The sequence below is a fragment of the Cynocephalus volans genome, chromosome 12, assembly GCF_027409185.1.
Source record: "Cynocephalus volans isolate mCynVol1 chromosome 12, mCynVol1.pri, whole genome shotgun sequence".
NCBI lineage: Eukaryota > Metazoa > Chordata > Mammalia > Dermoptera > Cynocephalidae > Cynocephalus > Cynocephalus volans.
The window spans coordinates 835,999-854,986 of NC_084471.1; the positions used below are offsets into that span (position 1 = coordinate 835,999).

The 18,988-nt window shown below is 61.0% G+C and overlaps 1 protein-coding gene across 2 annotated transcripts; it reads right to left on the minus strand.

Annotated features, from left to right (window-relative positions):
- Positions 1–3,953: 3,953 nt before the first annotated feature.
- On the minus strand, positions 3,954–16,649 carry TRABD (TraB domain containing). Of its 2 annotated transcripts, none has more exons than XM_063075324.1 (10): positions 16,570–16,649; positions 10,954–11,024; positions 10,549–10,627; positions 9,931–10,097; positions 9,438–9,578; positions 6,411–6,521; positions 6,151–6,290; positions 5,662–5,834; positions 5,472–5,583; positions 3,954–5,309 (listed from the first exon to the last, which is right to left on the minus strand). In XM_063075324.1, exons 2-10 carry the CDS (start codon positions 10,984–10,986, stop codon positions 5,132–5,134), a joined length of 1,134 nt encoding a protein of 377 aa, XP_062931394.1. In that variant the 5' UTR covers positions 10,987–11,024; positions 16,570–16,649; the 3' UTR covers positions 3,954–5,131. The 2 variants fall into 2 exon arrangements, with proteins under 2 accessions (XP_062931394.1, XP_062931395.1); XM_063075325.1 differs by lacking the exon at positions 16,570–16,649 and adding an exon at positions 16,214–16,233.
- Between the last annotated feature and the right edge of the window lie 2,339 nt (positions 16,650–18,988).

Sequence of the window (18,988 nt, forward strand, 5' to 3'; positions counted from 1 at the left end):
GCCCTGCGTCCTTCCTTACGCGGCGCTTCTTTCTGGAACGATCTCGCTCCCTTAGCACCTGTAGTCTAGGGTCGCAGGAACTCTGATGGTCGGGCACCTGTTCCCCCACAGCAGACCCCACAGATACCCACGGCCCAGCCAGGCCTGCCCTTGAAGGGCCATCCTAGGTGAGGAGTTTGGGGTCAGTATTGCAGAATGAAGGAAGGGTATGGAGGGGTTCAGAAGAGCCTCTGGTGCCCACCCTGAGCTGACCCTGCACGTGTCCCCCTTTCCAATCTCCTGCCCGGTGTGGTCATAAAGGGAAACCTGAGACCCGAGCTGGGTGCAGGGACGCTGGACATTCACACGGGCTCCCTCCTGGCTGTGGTCACTCTATTCCAGCAACCCGACTCTACACTTCACCTTAAGGAGCACATCCAGAACTTTCTCCTGGGCCACAACCTGGGCTTCGGAGATCCCGTGGGAACCCAGCTGTGCCCCTGAGGAGCTATGTGGCCACGGTGGGTCCCTTACTACCTTCTGTGTGGGGTGGAGGGTGGCGTGGATGAGGGGAACGTGATGAGGTCGCCGTCCCGGTGACCAGTGAGTGTAGGTGCTCGGACCTTTCCCTCTAGAGGAGCCCCCACCTGGCCTGCTGGTGGAGCTGCCCACCTCGGTCCCCAGCGTCCTCTTCCCTAACTGCTCTGGGAAACCCAGCCAGAGCCCGGGGTCACCACCCAGCTTCCCCAGACCCTGGGCCCTCCTGACCTTGTCCCCTCTCCAGTCTGGCTCACCGTCTCATCAGTGCTCTGGGATCTGGTGGGACTGGGTTACTGAGGGTCTGTGGGTGTCAGGCTCTGTGTGCAGCCGGCTACCCTCAACAAGCTCGCAGCTTGGGGACTCTGTCCTTCACAGAAGGAGGACACAGCAGGCAGCAGGGCCTGAACATTTCCTGAGCGAGGCTCCGCCCACCCACCTGCTTGATGCTGGAATGCACAGCATGGTGGAACCCAGGGCCCACTTGGTGCTGCCTGTGGCCCAGTGCAGGCCAGGGGGTCCCCCGCAGGAGATCGTGGCACAGCGGTGTTTAAGAGTAAGGACAGGGCTGGCCAGTCAGCTCAGTTGGTCAGAGCATGGTGCTGATGACACCAAGGTCCAGGGTTTCATCCTTGCAGTGGCCACAGCCCATTGAGGTCTGCCTGGCTGCAGCTGACGGTGTCGCAGTTCATGCAGCTGTCACAGTCGTGGTTGAGTGTGCTGAAGGAGCCACCCTCCTGTTTGTCCTTGTGGCCCGAGCCCCAGAACACATCCCCTGCATAGTGTGGCCAGTATGGGCAGCAGGCTCCATGGTCCCTCTTGCCTGTGCCCTCAGGGCTCCTCCCGACCCTGGCTGCCCAGGGCTGCCTCACCATCTGGGACCCCCAGGGCAGATGTAAGTGGGAAGTCAGGGGTCTCTGGGGCCGCATCTCCCCCACCCCTGTGCAAGCTTACCACACCCAGCCTGCTAGGGCATCTCAGCAGGGCAGGAAGAGTCCCTTGCGGGCAGTGGAGGTGGCCGAGAGCCCCCACCCCTCCCAGGTGCTCACCAGTGTTCCCCAAGTACCAGCTCAGGGTCAGCTGGTCCTCCTTGTCCACGTGGAAGTTGTCATAGTGGGCCCAAAGCATGAGACTGTCCACGTACCCCAGGTCCACCATCAGCTCAATCTGCAAGCCCGGCTGGGCCGTCACGTCCAAGATGTGCTGCAGCCCCAGCCAGTGGTCACCTGCAGGCGTGGGCACCCAGGCTCAGGCTGGCCACCTCCTCACATGCCCAGGCCACATACCCCATTTCTGTGCCATGTACTCTAGAGGCCAGCCTCACTCCCTCCACCATCCTTGCCCTGTGTTCCCAGTGAGTGTCAAAGAGGCAGCCCCAGGACAAGGCCCGGCTGTGCTCCCACACCCCAGGGCTGGCATGGCCTCCTTCCTCCCAAGTCTCCAAAGCCCTGTTTGTACTCGTGCCAGCCCCTCCCTGCTCTGGTCTAGACTCTGAATCACTGTCCAGTCACCGTCCTCATGCGTGTCACAGAGCACCTGGCAGGGGCTGGGGCAGTTACCTGCTGCAGCCGGTCCACACAGGCCTGCCCCTCTGCCTCCTGAGAGGACATCCATGCTGCCCTAAGCAGCTTTTATTTATTTGAGAAATGCGCCTGCTTACCGATGTAATGCACACGTGCACCGTAAGAGAGATCCGAACATCCAGAATGGGGGAAGGTCCAGTCGTGCCCCAGGCCCCGGGGCTGCTGCTCAGCTTGGTGTAGGCCGCTTCCCTGCTGCTCTCAGGCTGCCTTCTTCCATTCGACACTGCATCCTGTGGTCTTTCCCCTCCGGTCTTCAGAGTCCCTCCTCATTCTTTATTTTTTGTGGCTGGCCACTGCAACGATGAAACCCTGGACCTTGGTGTCATCAGCACCATGCTCTGACCAACTGAGCTGACTGGCCAGCCCTGTCCTTACTCTTAAACACTGCTGTGCCACGATCTCCTTGTTCATTCCTTTCCATATGGACATCTAGGTTTTGCCCAGACCCTCCAGATTATGGACAGTGCTCAGTGGACACATCTGTGCCAGGCGAGAAGTGGAGGCTCTAGAAAGAGCCTGTGACCGACGCTCCACTAGGGAGTGAGCCCGGCCTTGCCCTTCCTCGTGCCAATCACAAATATTAGTATCTTTTGTTTTTGCCAAACACATGGTCACAAAACACCTCATCAGTCACCGTCCCCCCGCCCCTCCTGCAGGGCTGCTCACCTGGAAGGGGGTGCCGCCCCTCTGGCTTGATGGTGTATGTGCGCTGCCGGCCCTCAGCTTGTCCACCCAGGTCTGGGGGCAGTCCCTCCCTGCTGGGATGCAGAGCCAGGAGAGGGCCGGGCCCCGGAACAATCCAGCATTTACTACCCTCATCCTGGCAGACAGACAGCCACTGCCCCTCAGCTCAGGCCACAGCTGTCTCTTCTTTCTGAAGTGGTGGTGCTTTGGGCTCCCCCTCTGCTGGCCCCAGCCTTGGCGAGACCTAAATTCTGTATTCTTCCCACTACCTGGGATGCTTGTCCCCCACAGGCCCAATGCAGACCTCCCCTGCTGCCCCGGGGGTCTGCCGTGGCTCTCCCCACCTTCCTCTTCCCAGTGTGGCAGAGGTCTGGGGCTGCCCCAAGCACAGCTCGCCCCTCCTAACATGGGTCTAGGGTTGCCTGTCTTGCTGACACCCTGACTGGGACCAGGTGGGTCCTCATGGGGAGTGGGCAGGCCTTCTGGTGGGGACTGCCCAGGGCCAGGAGGCTCAGCCTGTGCCTATCCAGCCCCTACCACACACTGCCCCGCCAGACCTTGGGGTTTCAACACCACCCCCTGGATCTGCGGAGAGAAGACCCCAGTCGGGCAGGCTCAGCAGTTGTGAAGCCCCCAGTCCACCTCTGCGGCTCATAAGGCCCACCTGCTGGCTACCCTTACTGGCTCTCAGTAATGTACGTCCAAATGGACCTAGGCCACAGAGAGGCAGAGCCCCAGCCTGGGGCAGGCAGCCATGCTTCTGGAAGGGGCAGATGTGTTAGGAAGAGCCTACCCAGCAACCCACCAGCACAACACTCTGCATCCCCACCGCCCTGGCTGCTCCTGGGCAGATCTGAGCTGCTGGTCCCAGCTGGGCCTTTTGTTCAGGCCTGGGGTTACCCTGCCTGCTCCCTCCCACATGTCAGGGGGGTGGGGGCTGAGCAGGGCAGGGAGCCCAAGGTGTGCACCGGACGGGGTGAAGGCGGGAGCTCTGAGCACATCCCTTGGCTGGCACTGAGCCCACCTGGCTGGGTGGGGGCCCTCGGTGGGTACGGGCAGGTGCTGGGGGCCCAGGACCTGTATCCTTTGCTGGAGGCAGGTGGCAGCAAGTCCCCCCAGGACCCTCTTGTCACCTGAGCCCCATGTCCACAAACTTCACAAAACAGGAGCTTCCAAAATTAGAATTTATTTCAGTTTCTAAGGAATGAGATCAATAGTATGTGACAACAAGGATAGGGCCCAGCCCCCACGGCCCCCACCGAGCACGCAGTGTGGGTTCCACATGATTTGATCACAATGAGCCAACACAGAGACAAACAGACGGTGCTATGGGCCTGTGCTGGGGCTGTGCAGACGGCACACGGTACACAGATCCCAGGAAGAGTGGATCCCGTGCAGGGGTGTCTGGGCCAGGGTGCTGAGCATGGCAGCACCCCAGTGGGCACAGACTGGCACCCACGCTGTCTGTGCACTGAGGTCTAGAGCCACCCCTGAGCACCCTGCTGGATACACAGGAAGCAGGTTCTAGCCCTCCCAGCCCTGCAGGGGAGGGGCCACGACCCCCGCACTGGGCTGGAGGTGCAGGGCCCAGAGGGGCAGCCTGGACACCCGGAGCCGACCTTCTGCAGCACACTCGCCCACCCAGGACACCGAGACCAAAAGAAAAAGACTTCCTCTTTGTCCTGACCAGATTTAAGGCTTGTATTTCCTGACATTTGCTTCAGTTTGTTTCTTCTTTTAAGTTAAAATTACCTGAGTAAAAAATTTTCAGACGTTTAAAAAAGCCAAAAACAGACAGGCCGAGCCCAGGATGCCACAGTGCAGCCGGGGTCAAAGCTCCGCAAGCCCACGCTGAGCAGCTGCATGGGGCATCCAGCCTCCCCAGGTGTGAGACACTCTGGGGCCAGATGCTGCTGCTGGATGGCGCACGAGAAGGCACAGTGAGGTAGGGACAGCTGCCAAGCCCCACACCTGGAGGCCTCAGCCCCTCCCCCAGCCCTGGCCACGGCCACCCTCGAGGTGGGCCATCTCGATCCTGGTGCCAGTGAGCAGCCCCTGCAGTGTGTGGGGGTTGGGGAGGGGGATGCTGGGAAGCCTGAGCTCAAATAGTTAAATAATCCTTTATTTGGGCGGGTTGGGGGAGGGGAAGGCAGGAAGGAGAGGGCAGGTGTGGCTTGGCCTGGACCCCCATGGGGGGTGGCACAGGCCTCAGGTGGGCTTGGATGCGCTTGGCACCCAAGAAGTTCCCACGGGTGGCACCGGCTCCTCAGGAGCCCCTCAGCTGTGACGCGGGGGTGCAGCCCTGCCACGCTGCCCCTTAGCCGTGGCCACTCCCTCGGCAGCACCTCCTATTGTCGCGGCCCAGCCACGGACGCCCTCTGGAGGCAGTACTGTGCGGCGGGCAGCGACAGGACCAGGCTCACGGTGCGGCGGCCCATCCAGTACAGGCCGTAACCCAGCAGGCCGAAGAAGGCGGCCTTCACGGCCAGCCGGGACACTCTTCCGGAGATGGACGGCGGGGGGATGCTGGGGGAGGGAGGGGCGGGCTAGGCCTGGCTGGGCCTGGGCTCCCCAAGCCCCAGCCCCAGGCATGGAGTCACCGCTACTTGCGGTTGGCATCCCAGGGGCCCAGCCTCCACGTTGGGGGCTTGAGGGGCAGAACCCAGACCGCGGGGGGTGGGCGCTCACGTCATGATCTCCTGGATGTTGAGGTCGGTGCTCCAGTTCTTCTCGATGCCAGGCACGTGGCCCATGCCCACAACACCCACGACCACAGAGGGGACGCACTTCCTGGGCTCAGCTGTGGGGGAGGAAGCCAGGGGTCAGCACCAGCAGGAGCCACAGCAACCCAGGGAGCCCCGTGTGGGCAGCTGGTCACCATCAGAGGCGCGTGGCAGCTCTAAGCGACGGGCAGCCTGCCGCAGCATGTAGGTCAGGTAGATGTCGCGCTCTGAGACGATGGTGCGGTGCAGGTCGGGAAACTCGCCAATCATCTCAGCCATCATCTGCTCCAGCAGGTCCTTCTGCTTGCAGCGTTCCACATCGTCCTTGCTGGGGGCAGAGGGCACGGCTGCTAGCCACCCAGGGATGGGGGTAGGGGGATGGCTGCAGGGGGCTGGTGCTATTCACACAGGTCAGGGACCACAGCACCATTTGTTTGGAATTTATGGTGGAACAAAGGGGCACAGAGGAACTCGTTTGAGGAGCTCGGCCCAGCTGGCATGAGACAGCAGGTGTGGCCACATGTAGATGTGCCACACAGTGAGGCCAGGCCTGGGCTATACATGGGCCTAGCACCCTCCCCCAGACCACCCTGTGGGTCGTCCCCGGGCTGCTAGCCACTATTCCCAGGCCAAGGCTGCCCTACCTGATCGGGTCTGACAGGAAACACAGGCCCCAGGCCAGCTTGACCTTCTGCCAGAAGGAGAGGGCGGCGATGGCCCGCTTGAAAGTTACTGGGATGGGCCGGTCACCCAGGTGGAACTTGCAGAAAGGCACCTTGCTGGCCTGCAGCAGAGGCCGGGGATAGGGAGTCATAGGTGCCCTGGGCAGCTCCCGCTAGCCCCACACTCCTCTCCTGGGAGCCACATCCAGGCAGTTGCCCCCCAGACTGTGCCCAATGCCCACCTCTTTGAAGGCCTCCCTGAACTCGCCTCCAGGGGCCATGCCTAGCTGCTCGGTGATGTGGGCAGACACCTTCAGCAGCAGCATCTGCATGAGGCCAGACATGAGCCCGTTCTGCAGGGAGAGGGGAGCAGGTGTCAGCCATGCTGTGCATGGGGCAAGGCAGGCAGAGCAGTTCTGGGGGGATGGGGCCCTGGAGTGCAGCCGTGCAGAGGAGTCAGCTCTGCACACAGGGCCACGTCCTCAGTCCCCTCCATGCCCAAGATGTGGGGCCACCCTGTCAGTGGGAGGATTGGACCAGAGCAGGTGCATTCTGGCCTCAACAACCACTGTTCAAATCCATCTCCTCGACAGAGTTCTGGTCAAGATGGCGGAATAGAGGGTCCCCAGTGTCACTCTCTCCCACAAAACAACCAATTTACAACTATAAACACGTAACATCAGCCAAGGTGGGGCTGCTGGAGCTCAGGGGAAGAGGAGGAGAGACCTACGGAGTGCATGAAGGTGGGAGAGACCATGATGAGAGAAAGAAAAAACTGCTGTGAGCGTTTCAGGCTGCGGTTGCTTTAAATCTCCAGCTGCTGAGCACATGCAGCAGGAGCCGGCAGAAGCCGCAGGTGTGCCCTTTGGATGGAGTTATTTGGAGGCGGCAGGTGAGAAGAGGGACTTGGTGGCCCCCAGGACAGCAAGACCACTGGTAGGATTCCTGTGGACCCACGCAGAAGCCAGGAGCCAGAACAGCTGAAAAAGGGGAGCCATTCAGAGGCTGGTGAGTCATCACAAGGGACCGGCCCACTGGAAGAACACTGGTCCACCCCCCAGTCAGTGCAGGACCACTCAGAGGAAACTGGTCGGGACTACAGAATTGCATGGGGTGCAGTTCGATGAAAAAACTCGGGCCCAGATCAGAGTTTCTACACAACCCAGGTGCACTGGGTCTCTGGAGAGCCGGAAGTACCTATAAGGTCAACCATTAAACCCTGAGCTGCACAAAAAGCCTTCCCTAGGGAAACAGCTGCAAAGCAGCAATTTAGCTCAACCACACAGCTCAAGTACTGGTTCCCACAGGAAGTTCCCCTGTTTTAAAAGCAAGCAAAGGACAAAAAATTAGTTCTGGCCCAGGCACACCACCCGCGCCTTAGGGCCCAACCAGGGACCCGAGGCGTGGAGCCAGGGACCAGACCCCCCTCCCAGAACCAGGCACACCACACCAGCACCTTGGGGCCTGCCTGGGGACCTGGGGCATGGAGAAGGGGACCGGACCCCCATCTCACATCCAGGCACACCATGCCAGCTCCTCAGGGCCCACTCGGGGACCTGAGGCATGGATCCGAGGACCAGACACTCCCCACAACCAGGCACACCACCAGCACCAAGGAGCAGGCCAAAAACATCTCCTCCATCTGGGTGGCCCACCACAGCCACCACAGTAACCATGGCTGCCATGAAAGCAGCTAAATGCCACAACCACCACACAGATGGTCTGCCAGCCACTGAAGCGCATTGACACAAGGAGAGTCACCAGCAGATACCAAAGAAAAGAAGAGGATGTTTCTCTCCACAAATCCCATTTCAGAGTGACAGAAGAAGCATCTGCTCTATGATAATATTGGGGGACCTGAACACACCTCTCAGCATTGGACAGATCATCTAGGAAACAAATCAACAGAGTAACCATTATCCTTTCGGAAGGAGAGAATGAATCTAGGGTAATTAGAGGGGGTGGGGGGGGCAATGGGGGAAGGGGAGAAATTGGACAAGGGGCACAAAGAATAAGTACGATTTTAACAATATACATGCTAGTAATATTGATTTGATCAACGTATCTCAATGTGGAACCCCAAAAATATGTATAATCAATTTTGATTTAATAAAAATAAAAATAAAAATAAAAAATAAAAAATAAATTAAAAAAACAAAATAAGTGCATCTCCTCTTTAAAAAATCCTTTATAAAACAGTGGTGTTGAAAAGGGCCATTGCACACTGTCAGGGATGGCCAGACCGTGTGTTTGTGGGGCACAGGCTGATCCTGGGCAAACGGGCTGGAGTCCAGGCCTTGCAGAGGCAGCCTGTCCCTCCCCACATCTGCCTGCAGAGGCCAACAAAGACAGCGGCAGGGACACCAGGCACACCACATCGACAGTGCCAGGCTGATAGCCTCTGGGGATGCTTCTCCCAGGAAGGGCAGCAAGGCTCTGGAGGCCACTGCACCCTCCCAAGGCTGGCAGGACCTGGACCCCTGGGAGCATCCTGACTGCTCAGAGTGTCCTTGCTTGCCTGGGGGCCTGGGGCATAATAAACAGTCTAGGCTGACACGGAACCTGCAGTGGGGGACTCAGGCCAGATAGTACCAGCTGGAGCTCCAGAGAGGCTGGACTGGGGTCTGTAAAGGCCTTTGGTGACTTCCCTCACCCAGGGGAATTCACAGATGAAAATCAGGTACCAGCAGGTGTTTGGGGACATTTCCACAAGACTGTGCTAACACTTTCCTTTGGACAAGGGGGAGGCGTACTGAGCGCAGTCAGGGTTACACGTGCCAATCTCCTCTGAAAACATGGAGGCGAATAAGCCAGTGCTGCCTGGGTCTCGGTTCTCCTGTCACTGTGGGGCTGAGGGTGCAGGATGAGGAGCACCCAGCTCTGCCTTGGGCCCGAGAGCCTGGGAACCACACAGGGGGCCTTCGGCCTGCTCTGAGGCCCGCCCCATCCCCAGTGACCTGCTAGGCAAACTTGGGCTCCCTGGGGCTCCTCAGGGCACTGACCAACTCCTGCTTTGGGGTCTGAAACCGGATGAACAAGCCCCTCTCTTCTCCCACCAGCCAGGGTGAAGGGTCCTCCACCAGACAGAGCCCCCCAGGGCAGAGCAGAGCCCACTGCACTGACCAGAAGGCCGGGTCTATCCCAGGCCCCGGTGATGAGGGAGGAACTGGGTGAGGGCACGCAGGTGGCTTTGGGCCCTGAGCCCCGGCCCCCTTCTCTGCAGAGCGGAGCCAGCTGCCGACCCCAGCGGTGCGGGTCCCTGTGCACACCTGTCTCACGGCCTGCTGCAGCTTCTCCAGGCTGATTTCCTTGGCCTCGCGCAGCAGCGTCCGCTCGTCCATCTTCAGCATGGACACCCGGTACTGGCAGAGCTCCACCACCACCACGTCAGGCTGCACCTCCCGGATGGTCTGCAAGGGCCGCAGGTCACCCTTCATGAGGACACAGCCCTGCATGCCTGCGGCAGAGCCACAACCAGGATAGGAAGGCCACACCCGAGGGCGCCCAGTGTTGGTGTGACCCCAGTGCTGACGGGCTGTGCTGCTGTGGTGATAACTCAACCCTCTAAGTGACCACAGAGGGAAGGTGTGAGAAGCTCACCTGTCGCTATGGCAGATAAAGAACCCAAAGCATTCACAGTCCTGGGCAGGAAGCATGACCTCATGACCCTGGTATTGCAAGAGGCGGCCGCCCGGCTGCGGTGGCCACACTGATGGGGCCTGCGAGGGGACACTGGTGTGACGACCAGTGGGTGGCACTCACCCGCACTACGTCCCTCTTGCTGTCGTCGCTGAAGTGGGCCGTGCCCACCACATACACCCTGCTCCCGTCCTCCGCCACCAGCCGGGTCACGGTGCGTGGCAGGTTGGGCTGCTCGCGCCGCCGCTTCAGCTTCATCTCCAGGAGCAGGTTGAAGGCGTCCACGTCAGCTGCAATGACAGCAGAGGTCACTGTGTGGCCAGGCCGAGGCCGAGCTCCGGGGGACAGCTGCCCACACACTGGCAGGCTCTGGTGGTGGAGGGCAGGGGGGCACCGGCCTCAGTTGCAGCTCAACCAGGGGGAAAGGATCCAAGTAGACGGGAGTCAGTGCCCCCCTTAGGGGCACACTGGGGTGCAGCAAGGAAGGGCAGCGCTCCTACAGCCCAGCACCCTCAGGCCAGCCCCTGCAGAAGGCTCCCCGCAGCCTGGAAGAACAGCCACTGCCAGGGGCCCCCAGTGCCCTTTCTGAGGCCAGCAGAGGACACTGACCCTGGGTGGCCCAGCCTCACAGCACTGGCCCTGGGTCTTGTCCAGGGCCCTGCCGGCCGGACAGTGGCCTCCCTGCCCCTCCCACATCCCTAGTCTGGCCTGGGGACTGCTGAGACCCAAGGGAAGACATACACAGGTTCTGGGGGTCTCCGGAAAGCACCCTGGGCACCGACTCTGAAGCCCCTGACGTCACAATAGGTTCCACATCGGCCTGCAGGAGGAGGGACGAGGTCAAGCTGAGTGTCTATGCATCTTGGATGGCCAAGAAGTGTGTGCGGCTGCCCCGTGTCCCTGGGACTCTACCCCCTGCGCCACCGTCAGCTGTCACGGTGCCTGCAGGCAGAAAGGGCCCCTCTCCCGCAGAGCAGCTTCCCGCCTGACTGGAGGAGACTGCGTGACCCCTGTCCCAGGATGTCACACCGTGGGGAGGGCAGTGTCCCCTGCGGCCCCACGCTCTGCTGTGAGGCCACAGTGCAGACACTGCCCAGCCCCAGACCGTTCGGGAGGAAGAGCCCGGGGACCCCGCCTCGCACTCACCTCCTGAGGCGGCTGCTCCCCTTCCCCCTCCATGGCTGGGCGGCTTCCAGCACCGGCACCGCTGGGGGAGCCTGAGGAGACACAGAGGCCGTGCTCACCTGGGGCTGGGACCGCGGCCTCCCCTCCCCGGCAGCACCGCCTGCCACCTCCTGCCCGTCCCAGGCTGCCGAGGTCCCTGGTCCTCTGGGGTCGGGACCAGGTGGGAAAGGCAGGCCAGGCCTCTACTGTGAAGAAGACACAGGTGATGCGCATGGTGAGTCGCCGCAGTGCAGGGGTCAGAGCTGAGCCGGAGCTGGGGACGCCCGACCCCCAGCCTGGTGCACAAGCAGATGCGGTGGAAGAAGAGAGTCATGTCCCAACCGTGCGGAACTCCTGAGGGGGGCTTATTTCAGGACACGGCAACGTGGCCGCTGTCCCTGTATGGACCCCAAAAAGCCCTTCACAGGAACCCCCATCCCTCGCAGTAATCACGGCTCTGGCCCGAGTCACGCAGAGACGTGCAGCCCAGAGGTGGGGCAGGGAACGCACAAGGGGGAAAGAAGCTGCGCTAGAAACACGATGGCCCCTTGGAGGACGATGCAGCACCGGGTTCCTCCCAGTCTTTCTCGGAAAGAAACCAGGAGCTCCAGGCAGGGCTGGCACCGGCTCCAGGCACCAGCTCCACAGCAGCAGTAAGACCCGTGCCCGGGGTGGCCAGAGCAGGGATCAGTGGCCACGCTTGTGCCGGTCATGCGCCCTGCCTCCACGGGGTCCTCCTGGATTTGCTCAGCCGCGAGAGTAGCACAGCGCTCGACAGACTTGAGGGACTTGGGCACCTCCCGGGGCATGGATGCCCTGGCAGAGTTTTTAACACACTCTCAAAGCAGAATGTGCGAGCCTCCGCAGGAGCCAGGAGCATGTGGACAGCACCACCAGCACACGCAGGCACACGCCACGACTCTGTAACAAACACGCCACAGGGAAGGAAGATTTGGCAGGTCGGCCAAGAGCAGTGTTGGGAAAATAGAATGGTTTGGTCAGGGCCCTCGCCTCGGGTCCACACATGCGCCAATGTATCTTTTTAGTTTTGTTTTAGAGAGAGCGAGAGAGAAAGAGGGAGAGAGAAGAGAGAGTCTGAGTGAGGCAGGCGGGCCGGCATCGGCCTTGGGTGTCTGCTCGGTGCAGCCACGCTTTCCAACCTATGGCTCCAAGGACCTTTTGGCTGGTTACCTAGCTCATAGACCCGCGTGAAGGGGTCTGGTGACCCAGCCTGACATGTGAAGGGTTTGTGACCCAGTCTGTGAATGGGCTTGAGGGGTCTGTGAGCTCCAGACCCACACCTAGCTCAACAATCAGCCCAGTTGGTGCAGGATCACCGGCAGGTAAAAGAGCCCGACAACTGGCGTGGTCGCCTAGCTTTACAACTGGCGTCACGAATAGGATTAAGAGCTAGACAACTAGCGCCGTGAGGATACCAGGCCTTATCCTAGCCAGACACTGGGCAGTGTGCAGGCCAAATGGGGACCCCACTGGAGAACATGGGCTACAGACGATGAGCCTGCTGGAGAAGTCTGATGACCGCTGGATGCAGTAGCGTCAGGCAGCAATTCTAATCTGTCTGCAGCGTGTTTGGGAAGGTATCCTGGTTTTCTTCAAAGTGTCTGCACCTGCCAGAGATGTGTCCTTCCGGGTGAAGCAATGCACCTGGCGGGGGTGGGGGTGCATGTGGATGAGGGCTTGGCTGACTGCACATTTGCTGCACGAGCTTCCCAGTTCACTCCCACTACACTGTTGCCACCCACCTCTTGAACTCTTATAGCAGAAAGTAAAACAAGCAGTAAATGAATACAAGGCTGCTGCAAGCTCTTTCTCCTCCACACCCTGCAGTCACTCAGCTGTAGCACGCAGACCCAGGCCCTCCGGCCAGCATCCAGGACCTACATCCCTGGGCCTGGTCCTGGCAGTCACTGCACCTCTGAGCTCGTTTCCTCATCTGTAAACGGGAAATAATCCTCTGTGGTGTGTGGAGGGCAGCTCAGGGGCCAGGTGGGCAGGAACAGCTTAGAACAGGGCAATGGGTCAGGGCCAGAAGGAGCAACCTGGCCATGGGTGGGGGTAGGGGTCAGCTGAGACTAGAAAGGGCAGTGGTCAAACCCCAAGTAGGCCTCTGCAGTGGGGAAGGGAGCCCACCCCTAGGCACAGCCCTGGGGTCTCGGTGCCTGGCTCAGCCTCCAGAGCAGGGCTTCCACTCCCCTGCACTTGGGTTTCTGAGTCTGGACCCCCCTCCCTCCGGGCCCATCCAGGAAACAGCCTTGCTGGCACCCTGTCTGAGCCTGCCAGGCCTTGGCCAAATCCCACAGGCATTGGCTCATCCGGGCCTCACCCCCAGGCCCTCCTTCTTCCTTGATTTACAGATTAAAGTGCCCCACTGATGCCAGGCACCCACCAAAACATAAACAGGAAGGTGTGCAGAGCTGCCTGGAGGAGCACGCCCCCAGCACGGCTGTGACTAGTGCCCATTCTGTACCAGGGCCAGCCCCTCCCACTCCCTGAGGCCAGACAGTGGCCCCAGGGGCTCATCGACCCAGGGCAGCCTGCCAGGGAAACAGGAGATAATCGTCCTCAGTCCAGCTTAACACATGGAAGCAAATAGTCCTACTTATAAGCAGCACTGGGCTGCCAAAGCACTAGGGAAAAACCTCTTAAGAAAACACCCTGTGCGGCTGGCAGGAGGCTGTGTGACGGCCAGCGAATGGGAGGCGACCACGTCCTTCCCTCCCACAGGTGTGGCGGCCGCAGCCTCTGCCTGCCCTCGGTGTGCTCGGACTGGTCAGACCCAGGGCTCTGAGGTGGCCACAGAGAGGCCCAGGCCCCAGCTCAGGCCATGCATGGGGGATGCAAGCCTAAGCCTCCAAGAATCGGCAGATGTGGGGGTCAGACGACAGAGAGGCCAGCATGGCCAGAAGTCAAGCCTTGAGCCCCACGATGGCTGGGCTACTCCACTGCAGTGCCAGGACCTGCCCCCTCTAGCTCCCAGCACTGGGCCCCCAGTGACAAGAGTCTGTGGTTCTGAGCATCTCTGTCTGACGTTATCACTTCCACACATCTTCCAACACTCTCGGCCACAGCCCCTGGACACCATCTTCGGATGTAATTTCAGCACCTACTAACACCCACCCCCGTCCCCACTTGCAGTTGTGTGTTATCAGATATTTATGGCTGATATTCCCAGCTGCCTGGAGGAGAGCGAAGGGCACTTCCCCAGACCCCCAAGACCACCGTGCCTGGCCTCCATCTCCCTGCATCCTTCCTGGTTTCCTCCAGCACAGCCTCTGCACTGAGGGCCCCAACACTGGGCCCAGCACTGTCGGCCTCAGCAGCCTGTACTTCCCACCTGTCCGTTTTGGACAGGCTCAGGCCCATCAGCACAGATCAGCAGACCCCTTGCTGCCACCTCCAGGAGAATACATGCCTCTCTTCTAATCCCCACTGGCTGGACAACGCCAGGGAGCCCAGGACGTGGCTTCCGACACTGTTACCCGGCTACACAGCAAGGCTGACGCGCTGGAGCCTATGGGACCCAGTGAGAAGCAGATGACACCTCTGTCAGCTCAACTGCTCTTCACGGCGCAGGACTGGGCTCATGCTGCACACAGTGTGTGGAAAAAGCCACCTCAGCAAGGCTGGAGGGCAAACAGGCCAGGCCGCAGACAGCGAGGGAATGGCCACAGGGCTGGTCAGATCTCAGACACATACTTGACGTTGTGTTGCCCTGCGCGGGACGCCTCAGCTGGCTCAGCCTCAGTTTAAAGAAGATTCTCAGCACCTGTTTCAGGGCCAGCATCCACCTGTCCACACATAGAAGGTCCTCTCTTGGTCACACAACGTGAACCACATCCAGGGACACTCCAGCCCTCTCAGATGCTCTGCTGGGTGTGGGCTGTCCCCTGGATGGAGAAAAGGGTCAAAACCCACAGGGTAAGAAAAGAACCAGCAGCCAGGTTTAGGGAGACCCCAGACAGTGCCTGAAAATGCTCATTCTCCAAGCACTCTGCTTTCTGATGTGTAGAAAGGGACAGCACAGTGGTCTGGCTTGAAAACTGTAATCCTTCACACAGACAAAAGCAGCAGAATCACTCACGAGCTTTCAGAAGAACAAATCTCAACCCTCTGAGAACTTCCAACAGCCCCCAAGAGGGCACATCCTGCCCTGTGCACAAGAGAAGGTGCCAGGCTCAGGGGGCTGGAAAAGCCCTACTTGCATCAGGGACCCACCTGGGGGTGCAGCCCTGGGACAAAAGTCATGGGATGAGGTTAATACCTGACACATTTGTCCAGCATCCATCAGATGGCTCAGTGTGAGTGGCAGGCTATGGGGTCCACGGCCACCTCAGACTGCACCTCCCACCTGCCCAGGCCTTGTGGCTCTTCCCTCTCCCGGCCCTACTGCTGTGGACTGAACTGTGCCCCTCAAACTCATATACTGAAGCCGTTACCCCCAATATGATGGTATTAGGAAATGGGGCCTTGGGGAGGTGACTGGGTTCAGATGAGGTCATGAGGGTGGAGCCCCACGATGGGGTCAGTGCCCTTCTAGGAACAGACACAGACAGCTCTCACTCCCTGCCCCGTCCATGAGGGTACATTGAGAAGGGGCTGTCCACAAGCAAGAAAACGGGTCCTCAGCAACCGAGTCCACCAGCATCTTGTCCCCTCACCCTTCTAAAAACTGTTCCCCATATCCAAGCCTGGCTTCCCGGTGCTGGCCAAAGGCAGACCAGCACCAAAAGGAATTCGTAGAAAGACCCTCACCTCTCAACCGACCCATCGGGCCTGCTCAGAAAGCCAAGGGTGTCAAACTGGAAAGACCTGAGGGTGGCAGAAAGAAATGACAGGCTGGGAGGTAGCAGGGTGTGGCCCAAAGCCCTGACCTGCCTTACACCCCTTTTCTGAAGCCGGGGCATCTGTGGCCACTGGAAACCCCTCCTGGATTGGGCAGGACTACCTTTATGCGGATGTGGCAGAGTCTGGGACGGGGAGAGGGGAAACTAACTTGCACCTGAATTGCAGCCCTATGCACATGTGGCCGACCCCGCTGGGGCTCAGTCACTGTCCAAGCAGGGCCCCCGCACGGGCCGTCACCGCGGGGTGATGTGCAGGGCTGGCCCTGTCCCCGCAGCCTGCTCCTGGCAGCTCGCCCAGCAGCCTCGGACACCGCGGTAGCACAGCCACCCTGCGGCGCTGACCGGCAGCCCCCTGGGAGGCCCTCCCTCCCTCCCACCTGGTCACAGCGTGGGGGACAGCGGCCCGGGGAGGGCGCTGCGCCTGGAGGCCCATCCGCCGTTCTGCTGAGGAGGCTGCCCCGAGCCCGCGTTCCCAGCGCTACTCCCGGGACGCCTGTGACAGGTCCGCGCGGCCCCCGCTCTGTGGACGCCACGTCCACGGGATACACATGCCGGCTCCGGGGGCCGGGGCTGCGGGTCGGGCAGGGCGCCCGGGCCGCCTTCCCGCCCGCGCCGCGGCCGCGACCCCCAGACCCGCGCCGGGGGCGCCTCCTCGGCCGGCGTCCGTCCGCGGGGGCCCGGGGTGGCCTCGTCCCCGCCGTCCCGCCCGTGCCCAGGCCCGCGCGCGGCGTACCGAGGCGAGGCGGAGGCGCTTCTCAGCCGGCCTCCATGCGCGCGGCGGCCCCAGCGGACGGGCCGAGGGCGGAGGGCAGAGGGCGGAGGGTGCCGGAGCCGCGCGGCATGCCGGGAGACGTAGTCCTACGCGCCCGCGGACTGCACTTCCCAGGGGGCCGCGCGCGCGGCCGGCGGGGCGGGGCGGGGCTGGTGCGCGCGGCCGGGCGTGGGAGCAGCGCGCGGCCCGGGCCCCGCTTCCCCGGGGCGGCCCCTGCGCCCTCTCCGTCCGTCCTCGTCGTTCACTGCCGTGGTCCTCCCGCCCCACCCGTTTGTCGGAGCGTCACCGAAACCCACCCCGGTTCACTTCCCAGGGTCTGGGGTGAATCTGGCTGAAGCGCCCGGCGCGGAGCTGCTGTGGCCCGGGGTCCCGAGGCCTGGGTCCCGACCCTGGCTGTCTGCAGGGGTGCGGGGTTCCCCTGAAGCCCCTGCTCTCCCTTGAGAGGGAGGCTGGGATGGCATTTCAGAGGGGCCTACTGGGGAGACGAAGGTGCCTGAGACCCTGGCCCCCGTGGGCAGTGGGCAGGGGAGGGAGAGCTACAAGTGCCCCCCGATGTCCTGCCGGGGTCCCTGAAGGGTCACACTGGGCTGTGAGGGGCAAAAAGCAGAGAGCGAGCCGTGGGGGGTTGGGGGTCCATGCCGGAGGGGAAACTGAGACAGACCCGGCCGGGCCACCACCCGCACCTCAGGCTGCGCGGGGACAGCAGCATGCTGGGTACACGCGCGTTTTTTTTTTTTTTTTTTTTTTAAAAGATGACCGGTAAGGGAATCTTAACCCTTGACTTGGTGTTGTCAGCACCACGCTCAGCCAGTGAGCTAACCGGCCATCCCTATATGGGATCCGAACCCGGGGCCTTGGTGTTCTCAACACCGCACTCTACCGAGTGAGCCACGGGCCGGCCCCACGCGTGTGTTTAAAGATGTTCCCGAGCGAGCTTCTCTCCGGGGCAGGTTCTGTCCCTAACACTATGGGAAAGAGGCGGAGGAAGTGCACCCCGACATTGCAGTTTTGGGGACTGGCCGTGTGGAAGCCCCTTTGTTTATCTGAGCAGCCAGGGGAGGGCTTCTGGAGGAATATGGGGGCAAGGGGCCAACACGGCCAGAGCAGCAGTGGTCAGAGGCCTGTGCGATGCCGGAGGGTGGGCCTGGGGCCCTTAGAAGAGTAAACGAACTCAATTTAAAGCCATTTGTGCTGCCTAGGGGAAGGGCCTCCTTGGTCCCTAGCCGGCTTTGGGGGGTGGACATCAAGGAACGGCTGGGTTCAATGTGGAGCAGGATGAATCATCTTGAACCTAACAGGTCCCACAGAAGCAGGAGCCTGGGGTAGAGGTCGGAGGAGCCCCAGGAGAGCAAGGGGGTTTGGGCTTGCTCAGCCCTTCCCCAACCCCAGGGGGCCAGCACCATCCTTTCAGGCCTCTACCCACCCGGAGCAAGGGAGGGTCAGTCTGAGGACAAGGTGGCAGCATCCACCTGGGAGAGGTAGGAGTTGCTGGTGTCCCCTGCACCTGCACTAGGACATTCGCTTCTGCAGGACACCGACTTGGGCCCTCTCCTTCCCAGGAAAGGGTCAGCTCCACACAACAAAGGGCGGCGTGTTCACTCACAGCACAAATCTTCCCAGACAGGACAAGCATGGGCGGGGTGGCCGCTGCCCTTGGCCCTGGTCCCACTGAAGACACAGAAGCGGCTCCATTGGCTGGGAAACAGGGCCTGTGGGGGAAAGTGCAGGAACTGGACCCTGCACAGACCAGTGAGCACCCTCACAGGATTCAGGGACTGTGTCCCACTCTGAGCTGAGCCACTGGGGCATGCAGGGTGAGCTGGCGCTGCCACTGAGGCAGGAGTGACAGGTGCAGGGCTTAGCTGTGCCCCACATAAAGGCGGGCAGGGTGGATGTGTAAGGGTGGGTACAGTCACAGGGCTGGGCTGGACCCTAGCTCTAATTGGGAAGCAGCAAGGAAGCTGGTGGCAAACATTGCCAGCTGGGGTCAGCATCGCTTGGGCTCCCCGGGTCACCTCAGCCCTGTGCCTGGGTCACCATCATGATGGAGCCGGTCTGCAGGTGTCAGACCAAGAGGGGTGCTGCCAGGGGCTGGGTCTCATCCCTCCTGGCAGGACCAGGTCGCTCAGAGTTCCTGGGGTACCTGGGTGACTTTCCTCCCTGGATGTATGGGAATGCTGTGTGCCACCCAGGGTGCCAGGCAGAGAGGGTGTCCTGGGTCACGTAGGGGGTGAGCTTTCTGAGGACAGGCTATATTAACCACACTTTTTATTTTCTCCTGATACTTTGGCATCTGGGGACTTGCTAATCCTCAAGAGGCTGCCCCTCCCAGGGCTGGCTAATTCCTAGAGTTAGCAAACCACTTCCCATACAGCGTCCA